Source organism: Phocoena phocoena, chromosome 21 (genome assembly GCF_963924675.1).
Source record: "Phocoena phocoena chromosome 21, mPhoPho1.1, whole genome shotgun sequence".
Classification (NCBI taxonomy): Eukaryota; Metazoa; Chordata; class Mammalia; order Artiodactyla; family Phocoenidae; genus Phocoena; species Phocoena phocoena.
Window position 1 is genome coordinate 25,652,970 of NC_089239.1, and position 26,044 is coordinate 25,679,013.

The 26,044-nt window shown below is 48.8% G+C and overlaps 1 protein-coding gene across 1 annotated transcript in view; it reads left to right on the top strand.

The window, feature by feature from the left end:
* Positions 1–26,044, top strand: part of DLGAP2 (DLG associated protein 2) — a 145,896-nt gene that overhangs the window by 102,950 nt on the left and 16,902 nt on the right. Inside the window, exons 6-9 of the mRNA XM_065900003.1 lie at positions 15,914–16,263; positions 17,165–17,206; positions 23,087–23,172; positions 24,797–25,212. Of these exons, the coding sequence (XP_065756075.1) occupies positions 15,914–16,263; positions 17,165–17,206; positions 23,087–23,172; positions 24,797–25,212 (894 nt within the window). The remainder of the gene's footprint in view (positions 1–15,913; positions 16,264–17,164; positions 17,207–23,086; positions 23,173–24,796; positions 25,213–26,044) is intronic.

The window sequence follows — 26,044 nt, forward strand, 5'->3', positions numbered from 1 at the left end:
AAAAAGCATTAAATTAAAGCAAGTTATTTAAATTCACAAAATAATAAAATATTCTAAGAACTTTGAAAAGAAAATAATTTTGCTCTCAGGAAAAAAGAGTGTAGCAATGCTTTTCAATCAAATCATCCACCGTCAGGATTTAGTTTTCTTTCCTTGCGATGAGGTAGAAAAGAATTAACATTGGAAATCAGAGAAATGTGTGCATAAAGTCCTGTATGTACACAGAGTTTATTGATTATCTGGACTTAATAATTTTCCATACATTATCTTTAAAATGCACTAAAAAATATAATGCACTTGTTACTTTTGCAACTTCAGATTTTTCTTCTTTGCTTATGGTTTCCAAGAAACACTTTGACAATTTAATGTGGTGTATTTGGACTTACACAAAATGGTTTCCTGTTAGGTATTTCTGTTTGCTGGAGAATTCGCCTTTAAGAAAAATTATCCTTTGAAGCATCGTTCAGAAAGGGAAGAGGAGACTGCCTGAAGCCTGTTTGTCTTATGCTATCACTGTCTTTCCCATTCTGTTTGCTAGTGGTTGGTTGATGTTTGCTTTGGACTAGTGGTTGAGGGCTAAGGCGTTTCCAGCTGAGGAACGTTGGAAAATTCTATGTGTGATACCGGTGATGGTTAAGTTTATGTGTCAACTTGCCAGGCTTGCATGTTTAGTCAGACGTTATTCCGGGTGTTTTCGTGAGGGTGTTTCTTTGACAAGTTAACTTTTGAGTGAATAGACTGAGTGAAGCAGATTGCCCTCCCTAATGTGGGTGGGCCGTGCCCAATCAGTTGAAGGCCTGAACAGAACAAAAAGCTGACCTTCCCCGGAGTAGGAGAGGATTCCCCCTGCCCGACTGTAGGAAATCTGCTTTTTCCTACCTTAGAACTTGAACTGAAACATCAGCTTTTCCTGGGTCTTGGGCCTGCCTGCCTTCGGACTGGAACTTACCCATCAGCTGTCTCTCCCAGCTGGCTGACAGGCCCCCCAGACCTCCGGTCCTGACAGCCCCCGTAGTCACATGAGCCAATTCCTCACAAGAAACCTCTTTCTCTATGTATGGATACATTCTCTTGGTCTGTTTCTCTGGACGGACATGACTAATACAGTATCTCCAAAGAATATTTCTTCAGGTTCTGTATTTTAAATGGTCAGAGTATTTACACAGAGAATTTTCACCAGCAGGCCTTCTCTCTCTCTGGCAAAAACCTGGACTTTAACGAGATGGATCAGAATCTTCTGTCCTTGTGGCTGGGGGGACGGGGCAGGGGGAGGGTTCATTAAGATGAAAGGCGTTTTCACAGATGTTGATAAGCTACGTTGAAAATGGTCAATCAGGTAGATCTAAAAGTATGAAAACACTATTCGTTTCAGAAGGCCGGCGGTTACCAACAATCACGTGACAGGTTTTAGGCGCGTCCAGGGAGCCGGCCTACAGGACAGTGTGCTCCCTGTGGACATGCGGGTCCAGGCTCACACCCAAGGCAGCAAATGCTACCTTCTGGGGGCCACACCCTCCCCTGGGGCCTGGGGACATCAGAGAAAAGAAGTCCCACTTGGCGGTTCAGGTGAGTCCCTGAGAGTGTCCCCGCTGCCGGGACTGGGTTGGCACTGGATGGGTGACTCGTTAACCAGGGCTGTCAGCGTGCCTGAGCCGGAGGGCAAGTGAAATTCTGGTCTAGGAAGAGAACCGAGGGTGGCAGCCGGAGAAGCCAGTGTCCATCACCATAAAGGAGGGAGTGAGAGGCCCAGCATCAGACGCAACCAAGAGACAGTCAGCTGGCTGAGGGAGGGCCCAGGACTCAGCAGAAGCAGAGCTGCAGGGCCCGGAGCTCATCCTGACCGCTGGGTTAAGGGCATGTAGTTCCAGGGAGAAGGTTCCCACCCTCACCTGGCGGGTCTGCAGCTGACGCCCTGCAGGAAACTGTAACAAGGAAGCTGGCAACAGTCTCCCCACAGAGGCCACGGGCTCCAGAATTGAGGTCCCCAACCTGGAATCCATGGGCCCCTGGGGATCCCTCATATATCCAGGAATTCGGGGCCACATGAACTGAGCTGGGATAAAAAGTGGATCTTTATTTTTTCTGACGTCTAACTGTAACTCACAATGCCCTGGGTTAGGAATGCTACGGAACACGCTCATGTTAGCAGCGCGTCTGACTCAGCGTGCGGGAGTGTCAGTTCAGAGTCGCCCTACGATTCCTGCAGGGATCGTGAAAACACCGTTTACGCTCATCAGGCTTGGAAATTACAGTGGTTATTCGTCCCGTTGCCGGATCTCATCATGTACTGCATTAATGGACAGGAACATATCACAAACATTTTTAACATTTTGATGATTATATTTTATGTAACTTTTTAATCCTCTGCATTTTAGTTTTTGAATTTAAAACGTTGTCTTGAGAAGGAGGGTGTCGGCTTGACCGAGCTGCTGACGGGTCACAGCCCGGCGGCAGGTATCACAGTAGGATTTCTCTGCTCGATGTGTACGGTTTTCAGTATTTGCAGTATTGGGTTTCCTTATAGATAATCGATATCAGAAATTATTTTAACTTTTACTGTTGACTGTCTTTCCTCCACTGCCACGAGAGCGGGCACCTTTAGGGGCTGTTAGACACTGTATCAGAAACTTCTAGAGCAGGGGCTGGAGTTTACCACCCACGAGTGTTCAGTTTGCATCAAAGGACACAGTACACAACAGGGGGGCAGTATGCATCCAGAGAGGCCCAGGGTTTCTTTGTCCTCTCACTGCTAGTCACAGAGAACGTGCCTTCTGATAGCAGCAGCAGCATGTGTGCAAACACCGCAGGGCGAGGAGGCCCGAGGTGTGCTCGGGGTGGGGTCTTTCATGGTGCACTGATGGCGCGCTGGCCACACGGGCACCTGCAGCTACATGACCAGTCTTACCCCACCAGGCTGTGGTGAAAGCAGCTGGAGATCACAAATGCCGCTGTCACTACTAAGCAAGGCTGCCACTCACAGGCTGGCACATCCTGCCCAAGACAGTGCACAAACCCATGGTTCTGGGGCGTCGTTGATCTTTGGTTACTGTATTCCCTAGTATCAGCCAAGGTCAGGACCACACTTGGGCACTTTGGGATTTGCTGCCGCTGAGTTTCGATTTGCCCAGTCTCCTGATCTGTACACCTGGGCTGTACAGGACTCAGTAAATATTTGTTGAATGTAAGAACGGTTGACTTGAGAATTTACAGTGTATGAAATATTTAAATCTATTTACACTAACAGTTTGCACTCACTTAATATTTAAAATTCAGTATTTAAACTCCCCCTCTGCTAAGCCCTTCGCTCAGACCTCCCGTTCTGCTTTTTCTCTCGGATGTTTTTCTTTGGACGGTACCAACTCATGGTACCCACCAACTTCTTTATCAGATATTCAGTGTGACATGTGAGTGGATCACCTACAACTTAGCTGGGCAAGAAATAACACAGTAGTTCATTTTCTTTAAATCAGTTCAATACCAATTCTGAGTGTTCAGCCTTGGTCATTTTGGGGTGAACCCGGGGCATTACAAGGCCAGGACTCCCATGTGGCATCAAGGCATCTGGAGGCCCCCGGTCACAGACACCCGCTGCCCTAAGGTCTCCGTGTCCCTTTCCGTGTGGCCTCAGGGTCCTTGGGCCTCCACTGCATGGTCAGGACTCAGCTTCTCAGAGACGCACAGGTTCTCCTCCTGCCGCCATTCTCTGCAGAACTCTGCTCTCTGCCCTCTCCCCGCTGACCCCTGGGCAACCTCTGTTGTCTAGGTTTTTACCAAAGTCAAGACAAGGTTAAGCTGGAGTTACCTTCCCCCAACAAAATCTTTGCAGAGAGGAACCCCAGAGCTGCTTGCAACGGGAAGGATTGTGGGAAAAGACATACAAATAATATCCCGAAGTTTTATCCTGCAATGTAGGTCAAGTGCAGAGGTTTTCCCAGAATGGCAGCAACCCATGCCTGTTAATTACCCCTCAGATGACATCTGAGAACTTCTGAAAAGAGGTCCTTAGCGGCCCACTAATTGCAAAATCATTTCAGGTGATCCTTCCAATTTTGATTTTGATTCCCTGAAAAGGTAAGAATTATTCAGGCATATAACTGAATTTGAGGGAACTGCCTTTCTCTAACATTGAGGATGTCCAAAAGCCAAATACACATAGCTCAAAATATTTTTTAAGTGAGGAAAAAATTCCACCGCTAACTTCCTTTTGCCTTTACGAAGATACTGGAGCTATTCAAAACTCGACCTTATAGTTAGTGCTGGCTGGTTATCATTTATTTTCAGTAGAGGTATTAGGCCAAAACAGAATTTGTTTAGGCCATTTTAACATTCCCAGGTTTGGAGGAAGAGATTGAATGAGGTTGAGGTTAATCTTTCAACCCCTTTTCAGAAGCCAAGAAAAGTAGAGTGCTATACACATATACATGGTGGGCTTGGTTCATGGTTTTAGGGATTTGGGTTATATCTGCCTGGATTCCTTTCAGATGACAGATAGGTGGCAGTGAAACATTGTAAGGAAGTAGTTCTATGGACCACAGGAAACACATATTCATATGTGTAAAGCATTCCTTTATAAAATAAATAATTACATTGGATTTATTTCATCCTAACATAGCCACTAAGATGCAGAGCCATGCTGTGCTTTTTAAACACAAATAACGGGAGAGCTTTGAAATTCCCAGCAGATTTATTGTAAAGAACATTTATACTTCTGTTTATCGGTTTATTACTTTTTGGAAGTTTATTACTTTTTTACATAAGGAAGAATGAACTGATTGATCGTATCCAGTGTTACCATGAGTGTAAGACATAAGAAGGGAAAGGCTCGCCAGCTAAGGAACAGTGCTCGTTTCTGGCATGAACAGGTGTAGGTCCGCTGAATTCCTGGAGAAAAACCCATACGGCAAATATGGGACAAGGCCACCTTTCCAGTTCTTTAAATTGTCTGTGTGTGCTGTGATCGCTTTCTCTAGTGGACAGCTGGTGTTTTCTTTATCGGTTTATGGGTTTATAGCAGGTCTTTCCTGCACTGCCATTTTGATCAGTCACACAATTAACGGAATCAAATCCACGGATTTTTATTTTGTGTCTGATGTCTCTAAAGTACTAAAGAGATGCTTCATGAAATGAAGGGAAACAGAATTTGAAATAGATTTAGAAGCTCTGGACACACCTGCAAATAGATAATCACCATGCTCAAATTTTCTCTGCGAATACTTGGTAGTTAACATTTGATCCCTATGGTCAGTTATTACAAAGTGGGCTATGATTCACGAAATGCTCTAAGTTCTCTTCTCTTCCGAATATTTACGGCATGGACTTAGATCCTAACTGTGGGACAGAGAAGTCTCCTCCCACATACTCTTCCCTGCAGACTGAGGCTTAGTTGTCACTGTGAGGGAATTTTCTGAAAGGCTTGTACTAGGTGGCAGACGGTGCCGAAAGGAAATGAGTTACTTTGGCACTTGGGGTCATTGAAGAGGCAGGTGCCGTGTGCTTCTCAAAGGATGCTCAGAGCCTACATCTGCATCCCTCGTATGTAGATGACAGGAGCGTGGGGACAGAGTCTCTGAAGCAGAGATATTTGGGAAAGGACAGATACAGGCTCCATTACTATTGCTCCAAATCTAGGTCTCCATACCCACTTCTGCCAAGAAAATCCCCACTCAGCATAATTCTGGCATCACACGGCAAGCATCTGGGGAGTAGTGCTAACAAAGAAACCCATTCACTCTCTCAAACCTACAACCCAAGGTCCAAGTGCTGAAGCCAATAGGATTGACAGGTGTCCTGCGTGGCTGAAACGGGGAACCCGCTAGGTTGCATGTGTTCAGTGGGCAGCCCTGAGGCTGGCAGAAATGAGCGAGACCTGCCACAGCAGCGGGAAAGTCCCCTGGGAGCCCAGGGTCCTCAGCGTCAAGGCTAGAGCGTCTTCCAGCTCAGCTCAGCTCAGCTCTTGATCAGCGACCCCCGCTGTCCTGGTCTTCAGTCAGGTGTCAGCTCCATCGTCAGGGAGGCCCAAAGCCCCAGCGTGCCCAGAGGGTGGAGGCCACAGAGGCAGCTGTGGGCAACTGGACTTCCATCCCTCACGAGGATGGTCTGCGTGGCCCTTCAGCTCCTGCCTGCAGTGCTCGGCCACCAGACACCTCACACGCAGCCCTGATGTCTTTGTTCACTGCGCGAATCCGCAGAACCACCGGGGCAGGTGGAGTCTTCTCCCCACTGAGAGTTAGACGCAGGAAAATGCCTGATTGACTGGGCACCTTCCAGGCTGCAGAAAACCTTCTGTGTCTAGTCTCAGTCTGGATTTGTGCTCATCAGAGCCAAATATGAAAGGTTAGGGAGAAGAAAGATGGATGCCGTCGTGCAGGTGTGGACGCGCACGGCAAGCCCCGCCCACACTCCAGGCACTTAGAAGCCCTGCCCGTGACTGGAGATCAGGGAGTTCCTTTTCTGAAGTCCCATTTGAATGATTCCGCTTTTCCCTTCAGTTAGGTTGGCTTTTTTTCTAGTCATGCATTCATTAACATGCAGGTGTGGAATTTGGAGGTGTTTGTGTTTCTCTCTCTCTCTCCTTTAAGAAAATAATTCCATGAACCTGGTGCTAACTGAATATTAAACTAGAAAAGTCAATTGGGTTTTATACACACCGTGGTACTTTTCACAAACATGTCATGAAGTTGCACTTGGAGTCTGTCACCTAGAGCATCCTGTGTGTTTTAATGATGCGTCTGGCTCAGCGTCTCCTCTCCTGGGACAAAAGACCAGGAAAGCCAGGATTTCCTCACTCTTGGGTCCCCATGGCCTGGAATGTGCTAAACATTGAAGAAATAGTTGTGAGTTTTTAATGAAAACAATGAACAAACGGGTTAATTAGTAAGGGATGTTTTCCTCTCTGAGCAGCCCTCAGGTGGTAGCGCTGTTCCCAGTGCAGGTGGTTTTCACTCTGTGATTGATGTTATGAGTTCAGAGCTGAGAATAAAACTTTTCATGTAACGTTGACAGCACACTGCAGTCACCAGCAAACACCCAGGGACGCACGGATCAGCAAACCAGCCCTTTGTGGGGACTCATTTAGAACCTCTTTGTGCTTCATTACAGACTCTGCGTCATCTGTTTTCCAGCTCCAGGTGTCAGAGTCAGGTTTTCTTTTTAATAAAGAATATCGTGGGAGGTGGAGCCCAGGAATGGAAGGCAGCTGGCAGACCGACACGTTGCCAGCAGTTTCTGAAAAGCACAGTAAATGGCCACTTTGGTCCATGTCTCATCTCCTCCCTGTTTTATCTCAGGGCCGGGCTCGGGGATGACTCACTGTGCAGTCTCCATGCCAACCTCTCCTCTCAATGCACCCTCTCCTGCAGGCCAGGGAGGGACACGATTTCCTGGAGATCGGAGGCTGCAGTGAGCCCTTCACGCTGTTAGAGGCCTCTGGTTTTCAGGGTCCCATTATTAATGGGGAATTCAGAGCAGATATAGTTCCATGGCCAGGACGAAGCAGGAGTTCACAGACACGTTGTCTTTGCACAGTATTTATCCTTGTGCTGGGTCTGCAAGCTTTGTAAGGGAGTTGGATCCATCCTTTGCAGAAGGTGAGCAGGGCCTGGAGCCCCATGGCCGCTGACGGCCGTCTCACTGCGTCCAGGCAGAGCCGCTACACCCCATCCCACGCCCCTAGTGGCTGCCAGCATCCTGGCCGCACGAGCTGTCCGTGCTCAAACTGTTAGTGGTTACTGATTCAAGCAGGCTCAGAAAGGTCACCGGGAAGCCCCCAGCCGGGAGCTCTGATTTATTGGCACAGCTGACTGCTTGATCTCAACACGGCACACACAGAAGATGCCTCTGACGCTTGTCCTGTGCGTCAGGATCGATGACTGTGTTTCTACTGCAGTCACCTTGAGATTGTGACTATGTTGTCCGTATTAGAGGTTTGGGGGGTCTTCCAACCTTCTTATGGAACTTTCCGGGAGAAGTAGACAATCTTTAGGATGTATTCCTTAGACGCCGAGCATCAGTAGGTATAAATAGCTCAGAAGTTATGGGTTGATTTTACCCTTGCAAGTAGCATCGGCTTTATCATTTTATTTATTGTTTCTTTGGAAGGTCGTTTTCTTTCCTTGAGTCAAGAGACAGTAGTGTAGTAACTCTGGATACTTTAACTCCAGTGGGTCACAGCTACATACTCCTTATTTGCCATGAGCAGACATGAAAATCGGTGATTTCACCATCAAACAAAACCCCACCCAAGAATTACCCCCTCCCACATCTTGGTGGTAAAAATACAGTTCTGGCACAATTTTAATGTAGACTTTATTCACGATTAAACGTCCTAAGTGAAACAAAGAGCAGCCCACATATTGCTTGTGAGGACAGGACAGCGCCTTCCACTACTTGATCTGCAAATTCTCCATGAACAGATTGACCCAAGTCACCCAGTTGTGTCCCTGTGATTGGTCTGTCAGCTTTTCCACTGAAATAAATCATTCTTTTCAAAAAATTTTTTCATCTAAGTTTAAAGCCTCCCATTCTCAAAAGACGCGGGACACGGTTGTGTCACACTTGATTTGGGCGGGGTGGGGAGAGACACCCTCTGCTACCCGTACGTTTTCATCGTTTTGTCTTGTTGTCTGATCTCTGTAAGCTCAGCGCTTACCGTCATTATAATCAATTCCCTGTTGTGTTACCGTTTTGTTTACTGCCTGGGCCCTTGAACACTCAGAATTCTGTACTTAGAAACTTATCTGATTCTTCACATCCTTAAAAGTTGGCTCATTCTCAGTTTTTCTTTTTCAGAAAATCCAAGTTCTTCTTGTGCAAAGTGAGTTTTAAATATTTAAAATGAAAACAGGAAGTGTCTCAAACCGTGAAACAGCTGTCATCACTTCATTTTACTGTCTGCAAGATGTTAGATGCTGGTTAGACTATAATTTCTTACCAATTAACACATCCGAGGTAGATGTCTGTGCCACCAGCCCATCAATGTTGCCCCAGAACTTGGGGGACCCAGGCAAGTTTTTGTAACTTTAGGGAAACCACTGTGTGCACCCCGGTGGGATAGGACTCCTGTGTCCTGTTTGATCTACACTTATGTTTTGAGACTAACATTAATTAAAGTGTCAAAATAGCTTTAATCTTTTGTGTCGAATCTTTGCCTTTGGTTTGGTTTCTCCAGTATCCAGACTCTCATCAGACATTCATGGGCTTGATGACTGTAATTCCTTTTATGCTGTTATCTTTGAAGTTCTAATTAAGAGTGCAGTGAATTTAAGTGTCGCTGTTACATTCATATAGAACGGCGATGCCTGACTTTCGAAAAATGTTTTATCTTGATTACGTATTTATATGACAGAATGCTAATTCCAGGTGTGGAGGGATAACTAGGCACGCATTTAAAGTAACGATGTATTCACATTTGAGATTACTCAGAGCCATGTGGAAGTATAGCCTGAGCAGCAGTGTATCTCATCCCATTCAAGTTAGTTTACCTCCAATAAGACGTGTTTCTCCAAATTCTCCGTCAGTAGATTTGCTAACCCAACACTTTGAAGACCTAAAGGGAAGTCCTTATGACCGATGTCCTCTGCTTTATGTCATCTGTTGAACAGATGGGGGCTGCTTATACTGATTCCACTTTGCCTGGAGAAAACCTCTAGACCAGCACCGTCCAGCAATGAGAATGTTCTCTGGCCTCTGTCCAGTACTGTCCCCATTGGCTGTTCGTGACTGTTGAGCAGTTGAAATGCAGCTCAAATGCGGAGGAACTGATGTTTAGGTGGAGTTGAGGTGTTAAGATATTTCAGAAGTTTAGGTCATTTAAATTTGGCTCCGGGCTATGCTGTTGGACAAAGCTGTCTGGAATGCGGCCCTTCTCATGCAATCAGGATAAATCATCTACGAGGTTTTGGGCACAGTTCACTTGGCCAGCAGGGTCAGCAGATGCAGCCTCTCCCCAGCTGCCCGGCTCACACCCTTCTGACCAGGGCTTTGAGCCATTTCTTCAGAAAGGGTCCCAATGAGATTAACTCAATCCCGCATATATATACCGCACATATCTGGGAAAGTACGGTTTTCACCTGCCTCTAACGTGGTCCTCATTCCGCTCTAACAGGGAAGAGAAACATGTCCCTTAAGTATCACTGCTATTAGTTTAGTACAATTTTCATAGAAATCTCCCTAAAATGTATTATATGCATGGCTCCTTCCATCTTAAATAGTGTAATTAACCTTTTCTTGGTGGCACAAAATCTCACATTGGTATCAAAAGACTGAGGGAAGGCACGTCACAGAGCCGCTGCTTTCTGTCACCCCCATTATTTTCAGGGTGAGTCTCACCAACTCATCTGATCCCCAAGACATAAGCAGAGTCCAGACTAACTCAGGAAATGGATTAAAACACAAGTGCCTTTTAATCTTTCTCCCTAGAATCAGGAAGCCACTTGAAAATCTCCAGGGGTTTTCACAGCATTAGACACATGGTGAAAGCGATCGATGACAGGCTTTTAAACCCAAAAGAATGTTCCTGCCTGGACACAATTAAAAAATAAGAATAGAGTAGTCAGGCCGTCAGACACCTAAAGATTAAGTAATCATTTCATTTTTTACTTCAAAATTTATCTCCGATCACTTTTATTGAAACAAATCTTGGGATGTTTCGAAATCTCTCTGTTGATCCATCTGCTTTTTGAAGCTGTATACACTTTGGCAGAATTACATTGCTAAGTTAAAATTACAATTTTCATTCGTATATAATGTTTGTCTGACCTACATGTAGAAAATGATAGATGATACAGCCTGTAACTACCAATGAGCTCACTCATTATTACCTAAACTGTTCAACTGAATAATCGAATGTTTTTCTTGAATGTGTAAAATGTTGCCTATAATGGTTTATTTTAATCCGTGGCAGCAAATTAACATGCTCAAATTAGCATTTTTAGTCCTTTCTTTACTATGTTTCCCAGCTTCTAATTCTAATTCTAAGGAGGCGTTTAAGAATATACAATTCTACTCCATGAGATTGTAGGTACCAACATGTATTGATCAAAAGAATGGACTTATGAACGAGTTCATTGATACACTTTATTTTTCAAAACTTCTGTCACCGTGTTATTTTACTTATCTAAAGTAGTTCGTGTACATTAATTTTTATTTACCCAAGACTGACAACCGACGCTTAATTTTTAAATTTTCCAATTCAAAAGCATGCAGTTGACCAAGAATATAAGAGTGTGGCCTTGTCAGCAGTAAACAGCCTCATTCAAAGTCACACGAGGGATCACATCGTGTTCCTATAGGGCCTGAGAGGGTGGCAAAAGGGACATTCAAAATGTGTGTTAAACGCCTGTCTTACGTCTGAAGCTACAAATCCCATTTGGACTTCTGTACTAATGTGTACTAATGGATCTGATGTCTGGGTGCCTGGAAATTTTTATGTGTGTTTTCTGAATGTGTTTCTTTCACTTGTGTAAATTTACTCTCAAAACGTTAGGTAGCGCCTATTTATTTCATTATAAATGTATGTGTTGGATTTTCACTGGAGCCATTTCAAGGGGAATCAAGTGACAAGTGATAAATACATTCGGGGGCTTAAAACTGTCCCACCCTTGCACATACTTCCCCCATCGAGAAGATGGTGATTGGATCCCAGGGGGCGGGAAATCCTCACGTGTTCAGCCAGAACGGTCCCTGGGCCACTTAGCTAAACGTCGGCCCACATGTCTTCAGGGGAGCCCCACGTTCTGGGGGGACGTCACGTGGTCGTCCCCTGGAACAGATCGTGGAGGTGTGGCAGCCCTGGAACTCCACAGCCAGTGGTGCAAACCAGCCGGCAAGGCTGCCGGGACCCGAGTCTACACTGCCTACCTGAGGACAGCTGCCTCAGAGGATGGCGGGGGATTAGATGCAGGGGTCCCATCCAGAATACCCCAGGGATTAGAGCAGGTTGAGCCGGGTCGAGGTCAGGGAAAGGAGGAAGGAGTCTCTCTAGTCGGCAGCTTAGGGGGGCGTTGGGTCCCGTCCTGCCGCTGACTCTCTGGCTGCCCTCAGGAAAATGTTTAAAGATACTGGAACCTCCGTTTTCTCATCTGGGAAATGGAAGAACAAGTGCCATCAATGGGCAAGGTTGCTCTGCAGCTTCCATGAGGCTAAAGGATGGAGAGCTCAGATGGCCACAGAGACGCTCTCCCAGTTGTAGCCGTGCCCCTGGGTGTGCTCCTGGCGGGGTGCACACTGATCGTTCTTCCCCGAGGCTGTGTCTCATAAACACCCCTACGGTGACCTGGTAACAGCCTCCGAAGAAATGAGGTGGCGCCGAGTGCTGGTTGCTGTGGGTGTTTGTCTTTCTATCCATTGGGGGAGGAGCCATGAGCAGCTGTAAGCGACCTCCGCTGTCAGGGCCGCCCTCCCCGAGACCGCGCTCCGCCGCCCCTGCGTGAGCTTTGTTCCCCGTCATCCTCGCGACCGCAGATAAGTGACGTTGTGGCTGCTTCCCTTTTACAGATGAGCAAACTGAGGCTGAGAGAAGGCAGCTTACATCACTTACATCACTTTATGTCTGAAGCAAGGAAGATTTACTGTAGCTCTGAAAGAACCAGAATGGAAATATGGGAGATTTCCCTTTCTTTTTTAAAAATGTATTTATTTTTTATGGAAGTATAGTTAATTTACAATGTTGTGTTGGTTTCATGGGTACAGCAAAGTGATTCAGATAGATACACACATATATATTCGTTTTCATATTCTTTTCCATTATAGTTTATTACAAGATATTGAATATAGTTCCCTGTGCTATACAGTAGGACCTGTTGTTTATCTAGTTTATATAGAGTAGTTTGTATCTGCTAATCCCAAACTCCTAATCTATCCCTTCCCCTTTGTTAACCATGAGTTTGTTTTCTATGTCTGACTCTGTTTCTGTTTTGTAAATAAGTTCATGGTGTCATACTTTAGATTCCATGTATAAGTGATACCATGTGATATCTGTCTTTCTCTGTCTGGCTTACTTCATTTAGCGTGATAATCTCTAGGTGGCAAGATTTCATTGTTTTTTATGGCTGAGTAATATTCCATTGTATGTATGTACCACATCTTTACCCATTCCTCTGTCGATGGACACTTAGGTTGTTTCCGTGTCCTGGCTCTTGTAAATAATGCTGCTCCGAACATAGGGATGCGTGTATCTTTTCAAATTAGAGCTTTTGTCTTTTCTGCGTATATGTCCAGCAGTGGGATTGCAGGATCATATGGTAGCTCTATTTTTAGTTTTTAAGGAACCTCCACACTGTTCTCCATAGTGGCTGCACCAGTTGACATTCCCACCAAAAGTGCAGGCGGGTTCCCTGTTCTCCACGCGCTCTCCAGCTGGTGACTTTCATGCCCACGGGGAAGAAGCTGCAAACTCCAACCATCCGGAGTCACAGCATCCACAGGTTGACGGCGTGTTTGGTTTTTTTTTTTTTACCATCTTTATTGGAGTAGAATTTCTTTGCAATGGTGTGTTAGTTTCTGCTGTACAACAAAGTGAATCAGCTATACGTATACATAAGTCCCCATATCTCCTCCCTCTGGCGTCTCCCTTCCACCCTCCCTATCCCACCCCTCTAGGTGATCACAAAGCACCGAGCTGATCTCCCTGTGCTATGCGGCTGCTTCCCACTAGCTATCTATTTTACATTTGGTAGTGTATATATGTCCATGCCACTCTCTCACGTCGTCCCAGCTTACCCTTCCCCCTCCCCGTGTCTCAAGTCCATTCTCTATGTCTGTGACAGCATGTTTTTATAAAACATTCACCAGTTAACGTTCTTGAAGAGGCAGGTATTCTTTGCTTTGCAGTTTTCCTCTCTTGGAGCAGTTCCTTAGCCTGGTGACGGGGCCGGGCTCCCTGACTCCTAGGACCTTGTGTCCTAGTGACCTGGGCCCCATGGGAACGATGCTGGGCTTTCAGCAAGCCCGTTCAGTCCTGGGTGTGCTCTGAGGGGGCCTGGCAGGGCCACGACGGTAGGTGTGCGAGGGAGGTTAAAAGGCTGTGTCGAGCAGGTCTGGCGGTCCCAAGGCTTTGCAGGCTTTAGAGGACAGGACAGAGGGCGGGACCAGGGCAGGAGGGACCACAGGGTCGGTGGTGGATGCCTTGTGATTGACTGAACCCAGATGGACAGAGGTCTCCTTAAACCAAAGTGTTTTAGCCACTAGGACAGCACAGGTGGACAGGCCTGCTGAGAGGATGTTGAAGGTGCCCTAAAGAAGCGGACTTGAGGCACAAGGACCCTGGGGTGTGGATGACGTTCCAGGGGAAACAGGAAGAGCCACTCACAGCCCCGCGTCCGGGAGGGCCACTTCCTTCGGCTGGCGACACAGCCTCCAGACTCGGGCTTATTTAGAACAGCAACTAGTGGTAAGTGCTGGAGGTTGGGAGCCTTTCCTAAAACACCGGAATCTCCCACAGTAAAGCCCTGAATAAAGTCAGCTTTCCACAGTTTTCCTCTAGAGCTTGGTGAGTGTCTTTAAAGAGAATGCTTTTAGAGGTTTCTCGGGTGTAAACCATATTCAAAGCCCATTTTTCTAATGATCGTGTGCCCCCCTGTGTTTCCTACCCTTCAGCACCTCTTTCGCATTCATCCTTCCGAAAATGTGTGCATTTCATAAATTTTCATGCGAAGTTGTTATGTCTTAAGATCACCCTGACATGACAAACTCATTTTGTTTTATTTGCCTGTGTTCATCTGGGATGACATTTGAGGCTTTATTTCTTGGGAAAATCCATTCACGCAGATTTAAAAATCACTGGCACAGAGGGTAAAGGTTAGGAATGTTGGTTGAAGTCCCCACAAACAGGAGAGGAAATGGTGCATTTCCACACAGCAGCAGGATGGTGATCCCCGGGCACAGTGTCTGGAGGCCCTGAAAGGAAACAGCTGCTCCGTCTGTCCTCACGGACGAGGCTCGGCCCTCCCAGGCCATCCTCCTGGGCACGTCTGGTCCCCAGGCCAACAGCCCCCGACGCCTGCACCCTGCGTGGGTGTGCGTGCTTTGCGTGGTGATGAGGGTGCCCGGGTCCCTCTCGGAAACACTTCTGCCAATCCTTCCTTCCAGGTAAAGAAACACGACCAGCACCTATGGAAAACCCATTCCTTCAGAGCAGATGTGATATATTCCTGCTGTGAAAATTGGTAACACCCAGAGCCCAGCAAATATATCTGATGAATTTGGGGTGCCTTCTAAGAGGCATTTAATATCATTTCATGTCGAATTGCACTTATTTTCTTTGGGGGGTTTACTGTCAGCGTCATGTGTAGAACTCCAGTGTGTGCAGGGCTCAGAGGAGGCGAAGTGGTGGTTACGAACCGGGTAGACGTGGAGACCCGGGTCCCCTCTCAGTTGCCTCCTACGGTTTGTACCCAGGGAGTGTGTACTTATGGGGAGCAAAGAGCTTTCTGATACTGTGTGTTTTTCTCCGTGATTAAAAGAATACCTATTCATCAGAAGCGTTGGTAGGAATGATGCCCGTGGTTAAAATGTGCGTCTCATCTTTCTCCATTCACAGGTTTTCTTTACAATATATTGCATCTTAGGCTGGATAGAATCGAGTAGGCCCCGCTTTTTTAACTTGGAGTTATAAGCGTCTCGCCTGCTACCCTGACCGGCGTGTAGACGATGGTGTGGCTTCCTTCTGCCCCGCTGAGTCAGACGTTACTTATTCTGCTGGATTTGGGGGTGTTTTTATAGTTTTTCGCGGTTATACACACATCCCTGTCGACTCTCTCTGAGCATAAAGGGTTTTCCCCACACTCTGCCTCATTTTGCTAGGCTAGACGTCGGGGAGAGACCTGCCCAGTGGCCAAGGGAGGGCTCGTTCGTGGACCAGATTCCCTGTGGGCGGCGGGGACCCGGCCCCGCTGACGGGCCTCTGTCTCTCTTCCAGCCGTGTCCTACACCAACTACAAAAAGACACCACCGCCCGTACCCCCCCGCGCCACCTCCAAGCCTCTGATCTCGGTGACGGCACAGAGCAGCACCGAGTCCACGCAGGACGCCTACCAGGACAGCCGCGCCCAGAGGATGGCCCCGTGGCCCCAGGACGGCCGCGGCCTCTACAACTCCACGGACAGTCTGGACAGCAACAAGGCCATGAGCCTGGCCCTGGAGACGGCCGCGGCCCAGCGCCATGCCGCCGAGGGCCAGGGCGGCTCGGCGCGGACCAGTGACAAGGCCCCCCTCGTGTCCAAGGCTGAGAGCTTCCTCCAGAGCCGGCGCTCCTCCATCGGGGTCCAGGTACCTCCCGCGTGCCCCCCACGGTGACACAGACCAAGCACTGCTGGCCTTGGCCCGGGCCCTCGCAGGGACCCCGCGGGGGCCAGAGGATCCAGAGCCTGGGCCCGGCCTTCAGGGGAGACCGGCCTGTGGGTGCAGCGGGCGGGATGCCCCGGCCAGGCCCACCCGCCACCCGGAGGGCCCCCCCCAGGCATTTCCAGGGGCTGCCAGCTGCTTGGAGAGTATGGAAATAGGTTATTCTGACACTTAAGAAGGAGGTTTTGTGGTTGAAACCTGATTTTTAGTCTTGTGGCCGAACAGAGTGGGGAGGAAGGGCATTGGGACCAAAGGTGAATGACAGGGAAGGGCTGCTTGTACGAAAAAGGGGCTCACAGCCACTCGAGGTGACCCCGAAAGTCCCCGCGCCGACCCCAGGACGCTGGTGGGTTAGCTCTGGTTCACTGTGTTCTGAGCACTGAGGGCCGAGCCACCTCCACTCAGGCCGCAGGGGCTGCCCCTGCGCCAGCTCCCACCACTGCGTCCACTCGGGTGCAGGGGCGGGGAAGGCGCCTGGCTAGGAAGAGCACCATCCAGCTCCTGCCCCAACCTGGGGACGGCCCAGGACAGGCCTCGCGCGGACCACGTTTCCCAAGATTTCTGCTGTGACTCCCTGCAAGAGGTGGTGTCGGCCAGCCAGGCAGGTTCCCCGTGGCATCCTCGGCGAGCACGGGCGCCTCCACCAGCCCGAGTCCAGCCGAGGGCTTCCCTGGCGCCAGGGAGGAGGGCCTGCGAGCTCAGCAGGTGTGAGAGGGGAGCCGTGTCCTGGGCGTCGGGGGCCGGGGGACGCAGGCTGGGGAGACTGCCCGCTGGTCTGGGTCCTCTGAACCCGGTCTCCACACTGTGGCTTCGTTGTTTTGTTTAGGATTCTGAATTCCCAGAGCATCAGCCATACCCAAGGTCAGATGTAAGTACCAAAATATACTCCAAAGCCAAGTACGCATGAATTTTATTTTTTCTCCCTTTTTGGATTATTCATACAACTGCTCATGTCACCTCTCTCTGTCCTGATTCTATATGCCAGGCTCTATGCTAGGTGCTCCCATATTCCTGCAGGGAACCCTTGCATCCCCTGATGACACAGAATCAGCCCCACTCTGATGAGGACGAAACTGGGGCTCAAACGGGCAGGCGACTTCCTGCAGCCGAGGCCTGGCCAGGCGGGGGGTACTGGTACGGGGGCAGCTGGCGTTCACTCGGGGGTCACTCTGCCGTTAGACTCACGTCTCCAGACGAGACTTGTGAGGCCCCCAAGCTCAGGAGGCCGAGGTCACCTTCCTGGGCGCGTGTGCCCCCCGGTCTGCCCACCCGCCCCCTCCCACAGGGGCACGGCCCACCCAGCCACAAACAAGGCTGGAGGGTCGACTTCCAAACACGAGGAGTTGCTAACTTACCCGAAAATAGCGGGAGCTTTCCAGGTAATTCAGATGATTTCAGGTAATTCCAGACGCCCATAAAGCGAGTTTATCCGGCCACCACTTCCTGCCTGCAAGTCACCCCAGGAGCCACCCCCCCCACGCCCCATTCTGCTTCCGGCCGCAGTGCCTCTCCCCAGAAGATCCCCCGCTCTGCCCAGGCCACCCTCCCTACCAGCCTCGCCGGACCCGCCCCCAGCTGCGCATCGCGTGCCGGCCGGGCGCACCTGCCGCCTCTTGGTACCCAGCGCCTAGCACAGCGCCTGGCACATAGCGAGCTCTCGGTCAGTGTCGGTGGGCGAGTGTGGGCAAGCGTGCGAATGCAGGGGTTCCGCTTTCCTCCTGGTGGCATGTCACAGCACGATGCGAGCTTGTCACCTCGCGGTGGCCAAGGGAAGTGAGCTGGAAGCCAAAGAAGATGTCGTCCAAGAAACTCGAGTGTCAGGATAATTGGGAGACAGATGGGTGTGGGGCGCCAGCTCGAGGGCACAGGGGGGAAGAGGGATGAAGTGAAGACCGAGCCGATGGAAGGACCACCCCTAGGTGCCTAGAAAGCTCTAGAAGACTGCTCGAGGGCGTCAGGGTGGGCGGGGCACAATGTAGAGGTGACGCTGAGGGCGAAGAAGGGGGCTGGCTTGGGGCCACGTGTGGATCTGCTGAGTCTGCGTCCCAGCCCCGCCCCGAGCTGCCCTCATCCTCACGGGAGCCCCACGGGCCGGCTGGAGCCACATCCCCGTCAGGGACGGGGAGCCCGAGGCTGGGGGTGAGTGACTTGCCTACAGGTCGACAGCCACAGGGGGAGGATGGGACCCCAGCCCGCAGTCTCCTGCCGCACACAGAAGGGGAAGAAATGAGGGTCCTGCGGTGACACGCCCCCGGGAGCCTGCTCTGGTTCTCACCCTATGACCCCTCGTGGAGGGCGGCAACGCCCCCGGCCCCATCACGCTGTCCTCAGCTTGCAGGGCAGGGTGGCTGGTGTTCTGCGAGCCCGTCCAGCGCTGGGGGGACGGGTTCCCGCCTGGCCTGCCAGAACCAGGACCTGACGGGTCCCCAGAACTACAGCTGTCGGGGAAACTTAGACAGTGCAGAGTCTGTTCATTGTACAGACACTGTCCTTCCCACCGAGCAGAGTGCGCCCTCCTGCCTGCACCTTCCCTGGAGCCCGGGCCCAGGATGAGCACTGATGTGTAGGGTCCTCAGGGGCTCAGCTCAGGGCTCCTCTCGTGACATCCTGCCCCAGGCCCTGCAGGTGTGCACTACACCTGGGTCCCTCCTGGTGACATATGCCGGCCAGCACACCTGTCTTCTCACCTGGAGCCCACACCTGGCCCTACCTCACTTTTCCTCACGATGGTGGTGACATTTAGCTATTTTCTTTGTGCTCACTTTTGTTTTTATCTGTGGTTTGTCTGTTATTGCAGTTTCTACTTGTATGTGTGTGTGTGTGCGCGTGTGAAACTCTGTAGAACACGTTTACTGTTCCCAGACCCTGGGATGTGGTTTAATGTCAGGGATCCTTCAATCCCGTCTGCCTCAGTCACCCCATCTCTAAAATGGGAGCGATTCCCACTCTGCGGTGTCACCAGCTGGTTACTGGGTTTAAACGTCCTCTCTGTGGTGATGCTGATTTACCTTGACCCAGGACGCCCTCGGAGTCCCAGCCGTTTCACGTTTCCAGCAAGCCTTCCCTCCCCCCACCCCCACCTTCCTAACTGCTCCTGCGGGGGCTGCAAGCATCTCACAGAGCAGGGCTGGCAAATCATATTTAACTGTTGGACTTGTAATAAGTCCCTGAGGGAACTGCGGGGACTTTGTATGGGAAGCAATGTACCCACTTTGCTATGTGTGAAGTTTTGAAGGCAGAGCCTAAAATAAGCTCAGTTTAGAGCAAAAACTTGAGATTGGAGCTCCAGCAAATATCCTGGTGACAGCTTGCTTCTCTCTGGTGCTTCCAACTACGGGCGATCAGCCTTCACCTCCCGAAAACGCGGGCCACGCGCACACGTGCACAGTCACACGTGTGCGCTCACGTGTACATGCGTGTACAGGCACACACGTGTGCACTCACACACACACCGGCCACACCAAACTCCTTGCTCCCTAACTGGCCTGTGCGGGACCGCCCTTCCCACTGCTCCTCCTGGCCCGAGGCTCAGCATCCGTCCCTCCACTGAGGCCCGGGGAGAGTGAGGCGGGGGCTTCCGGATCCCGGCGCCCACCACTCACTGCAGTGATGGGGTGGTCCTTTCCCCTTTCATCAGTGAGCACCTCCAGTACAGCGTTTGCTTCACAGAGAGTTCGCTTAAAATACAGGGATTTTGCTGATTTCATCTTTCTTCTCAATGCCTGGAACACCATGGATCTTGTAAAAAAAAAATGAATGTACGCATATATTTCTCCAAACCTTTACAATCCTTTCACCCTCCTAGGCAGAATTTTCTCTCGGGAAAAGATCCCTTTGATTTCCTTTCCACCGTGCAAAACAGTAATTCATTTTCTGTGTCCCAAATTTACTTTTTTTCCCCATCTACATAGAGCTGTCCCAGGATTTCTGAAATGATACATATTTAGCTCATTCTGGCCTTGTACCACTGGATCATATCCCCCTTCACCTTTACCTTCTGAAAAGTAGAGCTGTCTTCATGTTTTTCTGACAAAGGCTTCATATGACAAACACTGTAAAATCTAAAAAAGTCATTAAATATAAACTCCTTGAATTTAATACTTTATCGTTAATATAGGTGATGATCTTAAAAGCGGGCGTGGGAGGGCAGAGCATTGGATGTGCTGTGGAGAAACTGAGCTGAATCTGGCTCCACCCAAAGAGTCTTACGTCAATCAGGCCAGGTGCCCAGCGCTTCCCTCGCTTTTGAGAGTAGGAAGAAAAGACTCCACTGAATTTAAGAGATTTACCCAAGTACCACACGGCCGGCAAGCGGCAGGATTTGACTGCCTGCAAAGCTGCTTTTCCTCATTCACTGTAAAAATAAGAGAATTATAAGAGAAAACGTACACACTGGAGAAAGGAAGAAAAAAGCATTTTGTGATACGTTGGTTGTATTTTTTCGTCACTTTATGGCATGTTTATGTACCTGTGAAGATGTGTATGTTGTATGTGTGCACACACGTCTTGTGACCTGACCGCTCACGCCACCTGCTAGTCTACGTTCCTTAGTGGACATTGTATCGTGAGCATCTTTCGTGGTGTCATTCTTAAGCCATCATTTTCATAGCTGCACAGCTATTCTGTGTCATGAGAAATGAAAACGTACCATATGTTACTATTATCCTACTTTCCTAGCCTCCTATTGTCCCCACGTGTCACCTTATAATTTGTTAGAAGTCGAGGTGACTTCTTTAGACCAGAATCCTAAGACTGGAAAAAGTAAGGCAAATACTTGGAACATTTTTATGATGAAAAGCTAATGCTCTTTCCATTACAAATACCTCTCTAAAACTATACGAATGAAGCAATTTCACCCATATTATGTATCTATCAAATTCGACAATACCTACCACAATTGTAAAATGGGATACCTTTGCCTCAGCCACCACATGGGCTGGGAGTATAGTCACCAAAGTCCATGCACGTGCAGACATGTATTTATAGTGGTGTCATTGACAATGTCAGAAAACTAGTAATAACCAAATTATCCCTCCACTGAAGACTGATTAAATAAATCAGGTTATAGCCATAGAGTGGAATAGCAGTTAAAGCACAAGGCAGCTCCTTTTGCACTGACATGGGGTAACATTTTTAATATATTAACTTTTATTGCAATCTTTTTGTGTAAAACAATAACAGTCTCCCCACCCAGCAAGGTAACATTTATGTGAGCCGTGACCCACTTGAAACTCAAAAGACGTGGTGATTAATAGCAAGGTTAGGAATTTTATTCAAGCACGTTTCCCCCTGCAGTCAACCTATTTCCTGTTCCAGCCGCCAAAATATGCAACACAAATGAGAGATGACTTCTGTGCATGTTTTCAGAGTTACACCAATAAACAGTGGGGAGCCCCCGGCTGCTGTCCCCAGCTCCACAGCCCACCGGGAGCTGCAGGGTCTCCATGTGGCCATGTTGATTCTGGCCACAGCGGATCAGTGCAGAGCATGGCTCTGCCCCCGACAAGCTGCGCACCCCTGGGCAAGTTACTCACCTTCTCTGATTCCTCAGTGTTCGATGTGGCTGGAAACGACACAGGGTATCACGTGCACCAGGTGTAGTAACACTTGTCTGCTCTTAGCATGGTACCCAGTGCGGGGTCAGCGGAAAACCAATGCCATCTCGCTCTTAGTACCACGACTTCTACTCACCACAAAATGAGTCAGCCCCCAGTGACAAAGGCTTAGCTGAGGGGCATTCCAAGTTACAGGCACGATTGTTAAGTACACCTTTTTTCTCATAACTCACAGGAGAGCGTCCTGATTATTCGTTTAATGGTTTGTATCTTACCTTTGCAGCGATCATTAATATTTTTAAGAAAAGATGTGTTTGACAGTTTAGTTATGACATTTGTGGATTGGGGTCAAAAGTCCTTTTGAGACAATAGGCAATATTCTTTGTGAAAAGGAAAAGGGACAGTGTAGTAGCTGGGATAATATTTGACTAAACTAACCTTTGGTTTTGCAGACTTTTCATACTGAGAGTTTGCGGGGCAGGTGGGGGGTTGTTTGTTTGTTTGTTTGTTTAGAAAACCCTGCGCTACTAGAATTCTCTCATGAGTTAACTTGACACCAGTGGTGATCATAAATGCTTCTTTGGGTTTGGGGAGACTTTTTGGCAAGCGCAGCCGCCATAAGGATTGTGTGTAGAATGTACGATTTCTGTTCTGTTCTGACATCGCCCTGCTCTGGGCACATCGTTAGCAAAAAGAGAGACAGCTCTGTGTAGGCGCAGATGGAGAGGTTGCCTCGGTGCTCCTGGTAAATGCCTAAATTCCTTCCGTGTGTTCTTGTATGTGGATGCAGCCATCAGCACAGTCCAATTAAATCGCGTGTGTGTTTTGTTAGCTCTCTCTGGTTCATGCTGTACCTGTAGGGTGTGATAAGAGCTTTTAAGTCCTCTCACAATGCAATCTAACCGAGCCTATTTTTTGCCGGAGCGAAACAAAGCCATTTCATTTGCATACATTTAAAAGACTGAGGTGCCGTGTTGAGTTCAAGTGGTGACACAGAATTTGACGAAACACAGTAGCAACTTACACCACTATGAGTGCATTTCCCTCTCTGTCATTTTCCTGGGTCAAGTGCATCTCTGCATTAATTAAACAGATACATAATTAATTACCACAAATGAATACACACACACAAATAGTCCCTGACCCAGGTCCCTTGTCTCGGTTCTAAAATAAGGTGTTCTGTGTTGAATTAGGTGGAAACAGCTACCGACTCTGACACGGAGAGCCGTGGCCTGCGGGAGTACCAGTCTGTTGGCGTGCAGGTGGAGAACGAGAAACGGTAACCAGCCCCCCAAATACCCGCCATCTCCCAAGCGGGGCTCTTGGTTTGTAACCTGACTGCAAGTGTCTAGACGACACTGACCATCAATAATTCAGGCCATTTGACCATCAATAATTCAGGCCAGGAAACAGGGTCATATCTTTATACTTTTCAACGTATATCATTCTAAGTGTAAATTAACGTCCTCCTATGCCTTGTTTCTGCAAGCGGCAGGGGACCCGCTTCTTCTAAAGTAATTTACCACCTACGAAAGCAGGGGGGCTGGCAGCTCTGAATGTTACAGTCCTTTATCCAAAGGGAAAAAACAGGCTGAGGGTGAAACAAACACAGGTTTTCTCACCTTATCATGTTAAAAGTAAAAGGAAAGACAGAGAGGGAGGGAGATTGAAAGAAGTTTAAGACCTTAGCTGTGCTGGGACTGCGACACTTCAAAGGAACCCCTCAAACTGTCAAACACAGAGAAGTCCATTACAGGAGTGTTGTTTTTGTAACAAAAACAGGATGACTATTTTATTTTATATTTAAAATAGCATATCTTGTAAATTTCATAAGCACAAATTTTGATGGGCACATTACATCGTGAAGCCCCGGTGATTCGCTCACGGTGGAGGGCTTTAGGACCAACCTGCAAAGATTTTGATTGCCAAGGAATTCAGAACACGAACTGATGGCTTCCCCAGGACGCCAAGCTCTCAGAACCCGCACGTCGTCGTCTGTACCTGGGGACCTGGGCTGGCTGTCTCCCTCCCCCGCGGTGGCTTGTTCTCAGCTCCTTTGCCTCCAGGGCAGGAGATGGTGGCAGGTCCATTAACCAGCTGTACTCACAGCTGTGTGCCATCTGGGGGGCCAGTTACTGCGGAGCCAAAACATGTAGCATGGGCAAAGTTTGGATGTGCAGACACACATGCACACGTGCGCACGCGCGCACACACACACACACACACAGTTCTCACCAGCAAAATATGCACTCCTGTTATAAGCTCACTTCTGCCAGTCATTTCAGTAACTGGCTGTGTGGGATGACTGACATTTAAATACATACGATGAAAATGTTTTTTGAACACCTGCCGAGGTCAGAATTTGGATTCATTGTTTTGCATAAAAGACAAAATTGGGATGATATTACATTATTCAGATAGGAGGAGAAACTCATGTCCTAAGCTGTGATAGGAATAGCCACCAAAACTCAGTAGGACACAGATGTTATTACTCAAAGGAATTGTAGACATAAAAGAAGCAGCAGGGCTTCGTTTTACGTGTATGCCACAAACAGAAGACAGTAAACTTGTAGCGTCTTTCTGAAAGGCAAGTGACCACCCCAAGATCGTGGCTTCACGGGATACATCAAGCCTCCTTGTGTCGTACAATAAACTTAAGTCTTAAGTGGGCATTATTTAGACATTGAAACTTAGGTAGAAGGTAGAGGTTCATTGTTTGCAAAGCCAAATGGTGTTCTGCCACAGATGAAGCACCAAAGTGCTTGTAATAGAGATGAAAACACTCGTCTTCCCTGCGAGGTGCCGGCTTGTGGCCCAGGCGCACTCCTGATGAGTGCATCTAGGTTTTGCTACACGAGGCCACCTCGCAAAGGCCCCATTTGTCCCCCTTGCCTCCCTTGCAGGTGCGGACGCTTTAAGCGTTCCAACAGCGTGACGGCCGCGGTGCAGGCGGACCTGGAGCTGGAGGGCTTCCCAGGACATGTCGCCACGGAGGACAAGGGCCTACAGTTCGGGTCCTCCTTCCAGAGGCACTCGGAGCCCAGCACCCCGACCCAGTACGGGGCGGTGCGGACCGTCCGGACCCAGGGGCTCTTCAGCTACCGAGAGGACTATCGGACCCCCGTGGACACTGCCGACCTGCCCCCTCCCGACCCCTGGCTGGAGCCGTCCATGGACACGGTGGATGGCGGCCGCGTGTCTCCGTGCCACAGGGACGGCGCTTGGTTTCTGAAGCTGCTGCACAGCGAGACGAAGAGGATGGAAGGCTGGTGCAAAGAGATGGAGAGGGAAGCGGAGGAGAACGACCTCGCGGAGGAAAGTAAGGGCCCAGGTCTCCTCTGAGGCTTGTAGACACTCTTGATGTTGCCGTAACACAAATGGCAGAATCCCCAGGCAGAGTCCCTGGGTCCCTGAGTAAATTTAAATGAGTGGGCTTCCTACTGCCTCCCCCCAATTCTCAGACACAGTAAACGAGCAGAAAAGCAATCGCTAGAGTATTAAGGGGCATCCTTTTGTTTTGTTTTGTTTGTTGGATAACAGGATGGCTTGTGCTCACAGGGATGCAGTTTATCTCGTGTTCCACGTGCCGGTTCTCCTGAATTCTGGCAAAGACTTGATATGGAGCAGTTCAGCTGTTTTCTAGAATCATGACTGTCCCGTGTTTAGAAGAAATTGCATTGGCTTTATGCCAAAGAAACGTTGGCTGCGGTAGACGACTAACCAGCCAGCTGGTGATGGCGGCTCCCGGTTCCCCATCCCCGGGCGGGTGGGGACCTAAGTTCCCCGACCTCGTGTGGGCAGCGCAGATCTGCTCCCAACCCTTTATGCCAGGTGGGTCTCCGGCTCTTGCGCAGAAAGGCACCAGCCTCCCCTTTCCCTGAAGAAACTTATTGTCAGGATTGTCCGGAAGCAGCATCCTTTATGAATTGCTGTGTTGATTTCGAAACAGATACCTCCTGACTTTTGTTTATAGACCAAGAATACCACAAGAATGATTGCAACGTACATACAACTAACAAATTTTGTCTTTACCAAATACAGTTTCACAGAGGCGTTTCTGAATGTCTTACCTCGACAAAGCATGCTCTTTTAAATTTTTTCTTTTTCCATGAAGTCCTTTGTACAATTGCTAGATCACTATAAATCCTGAA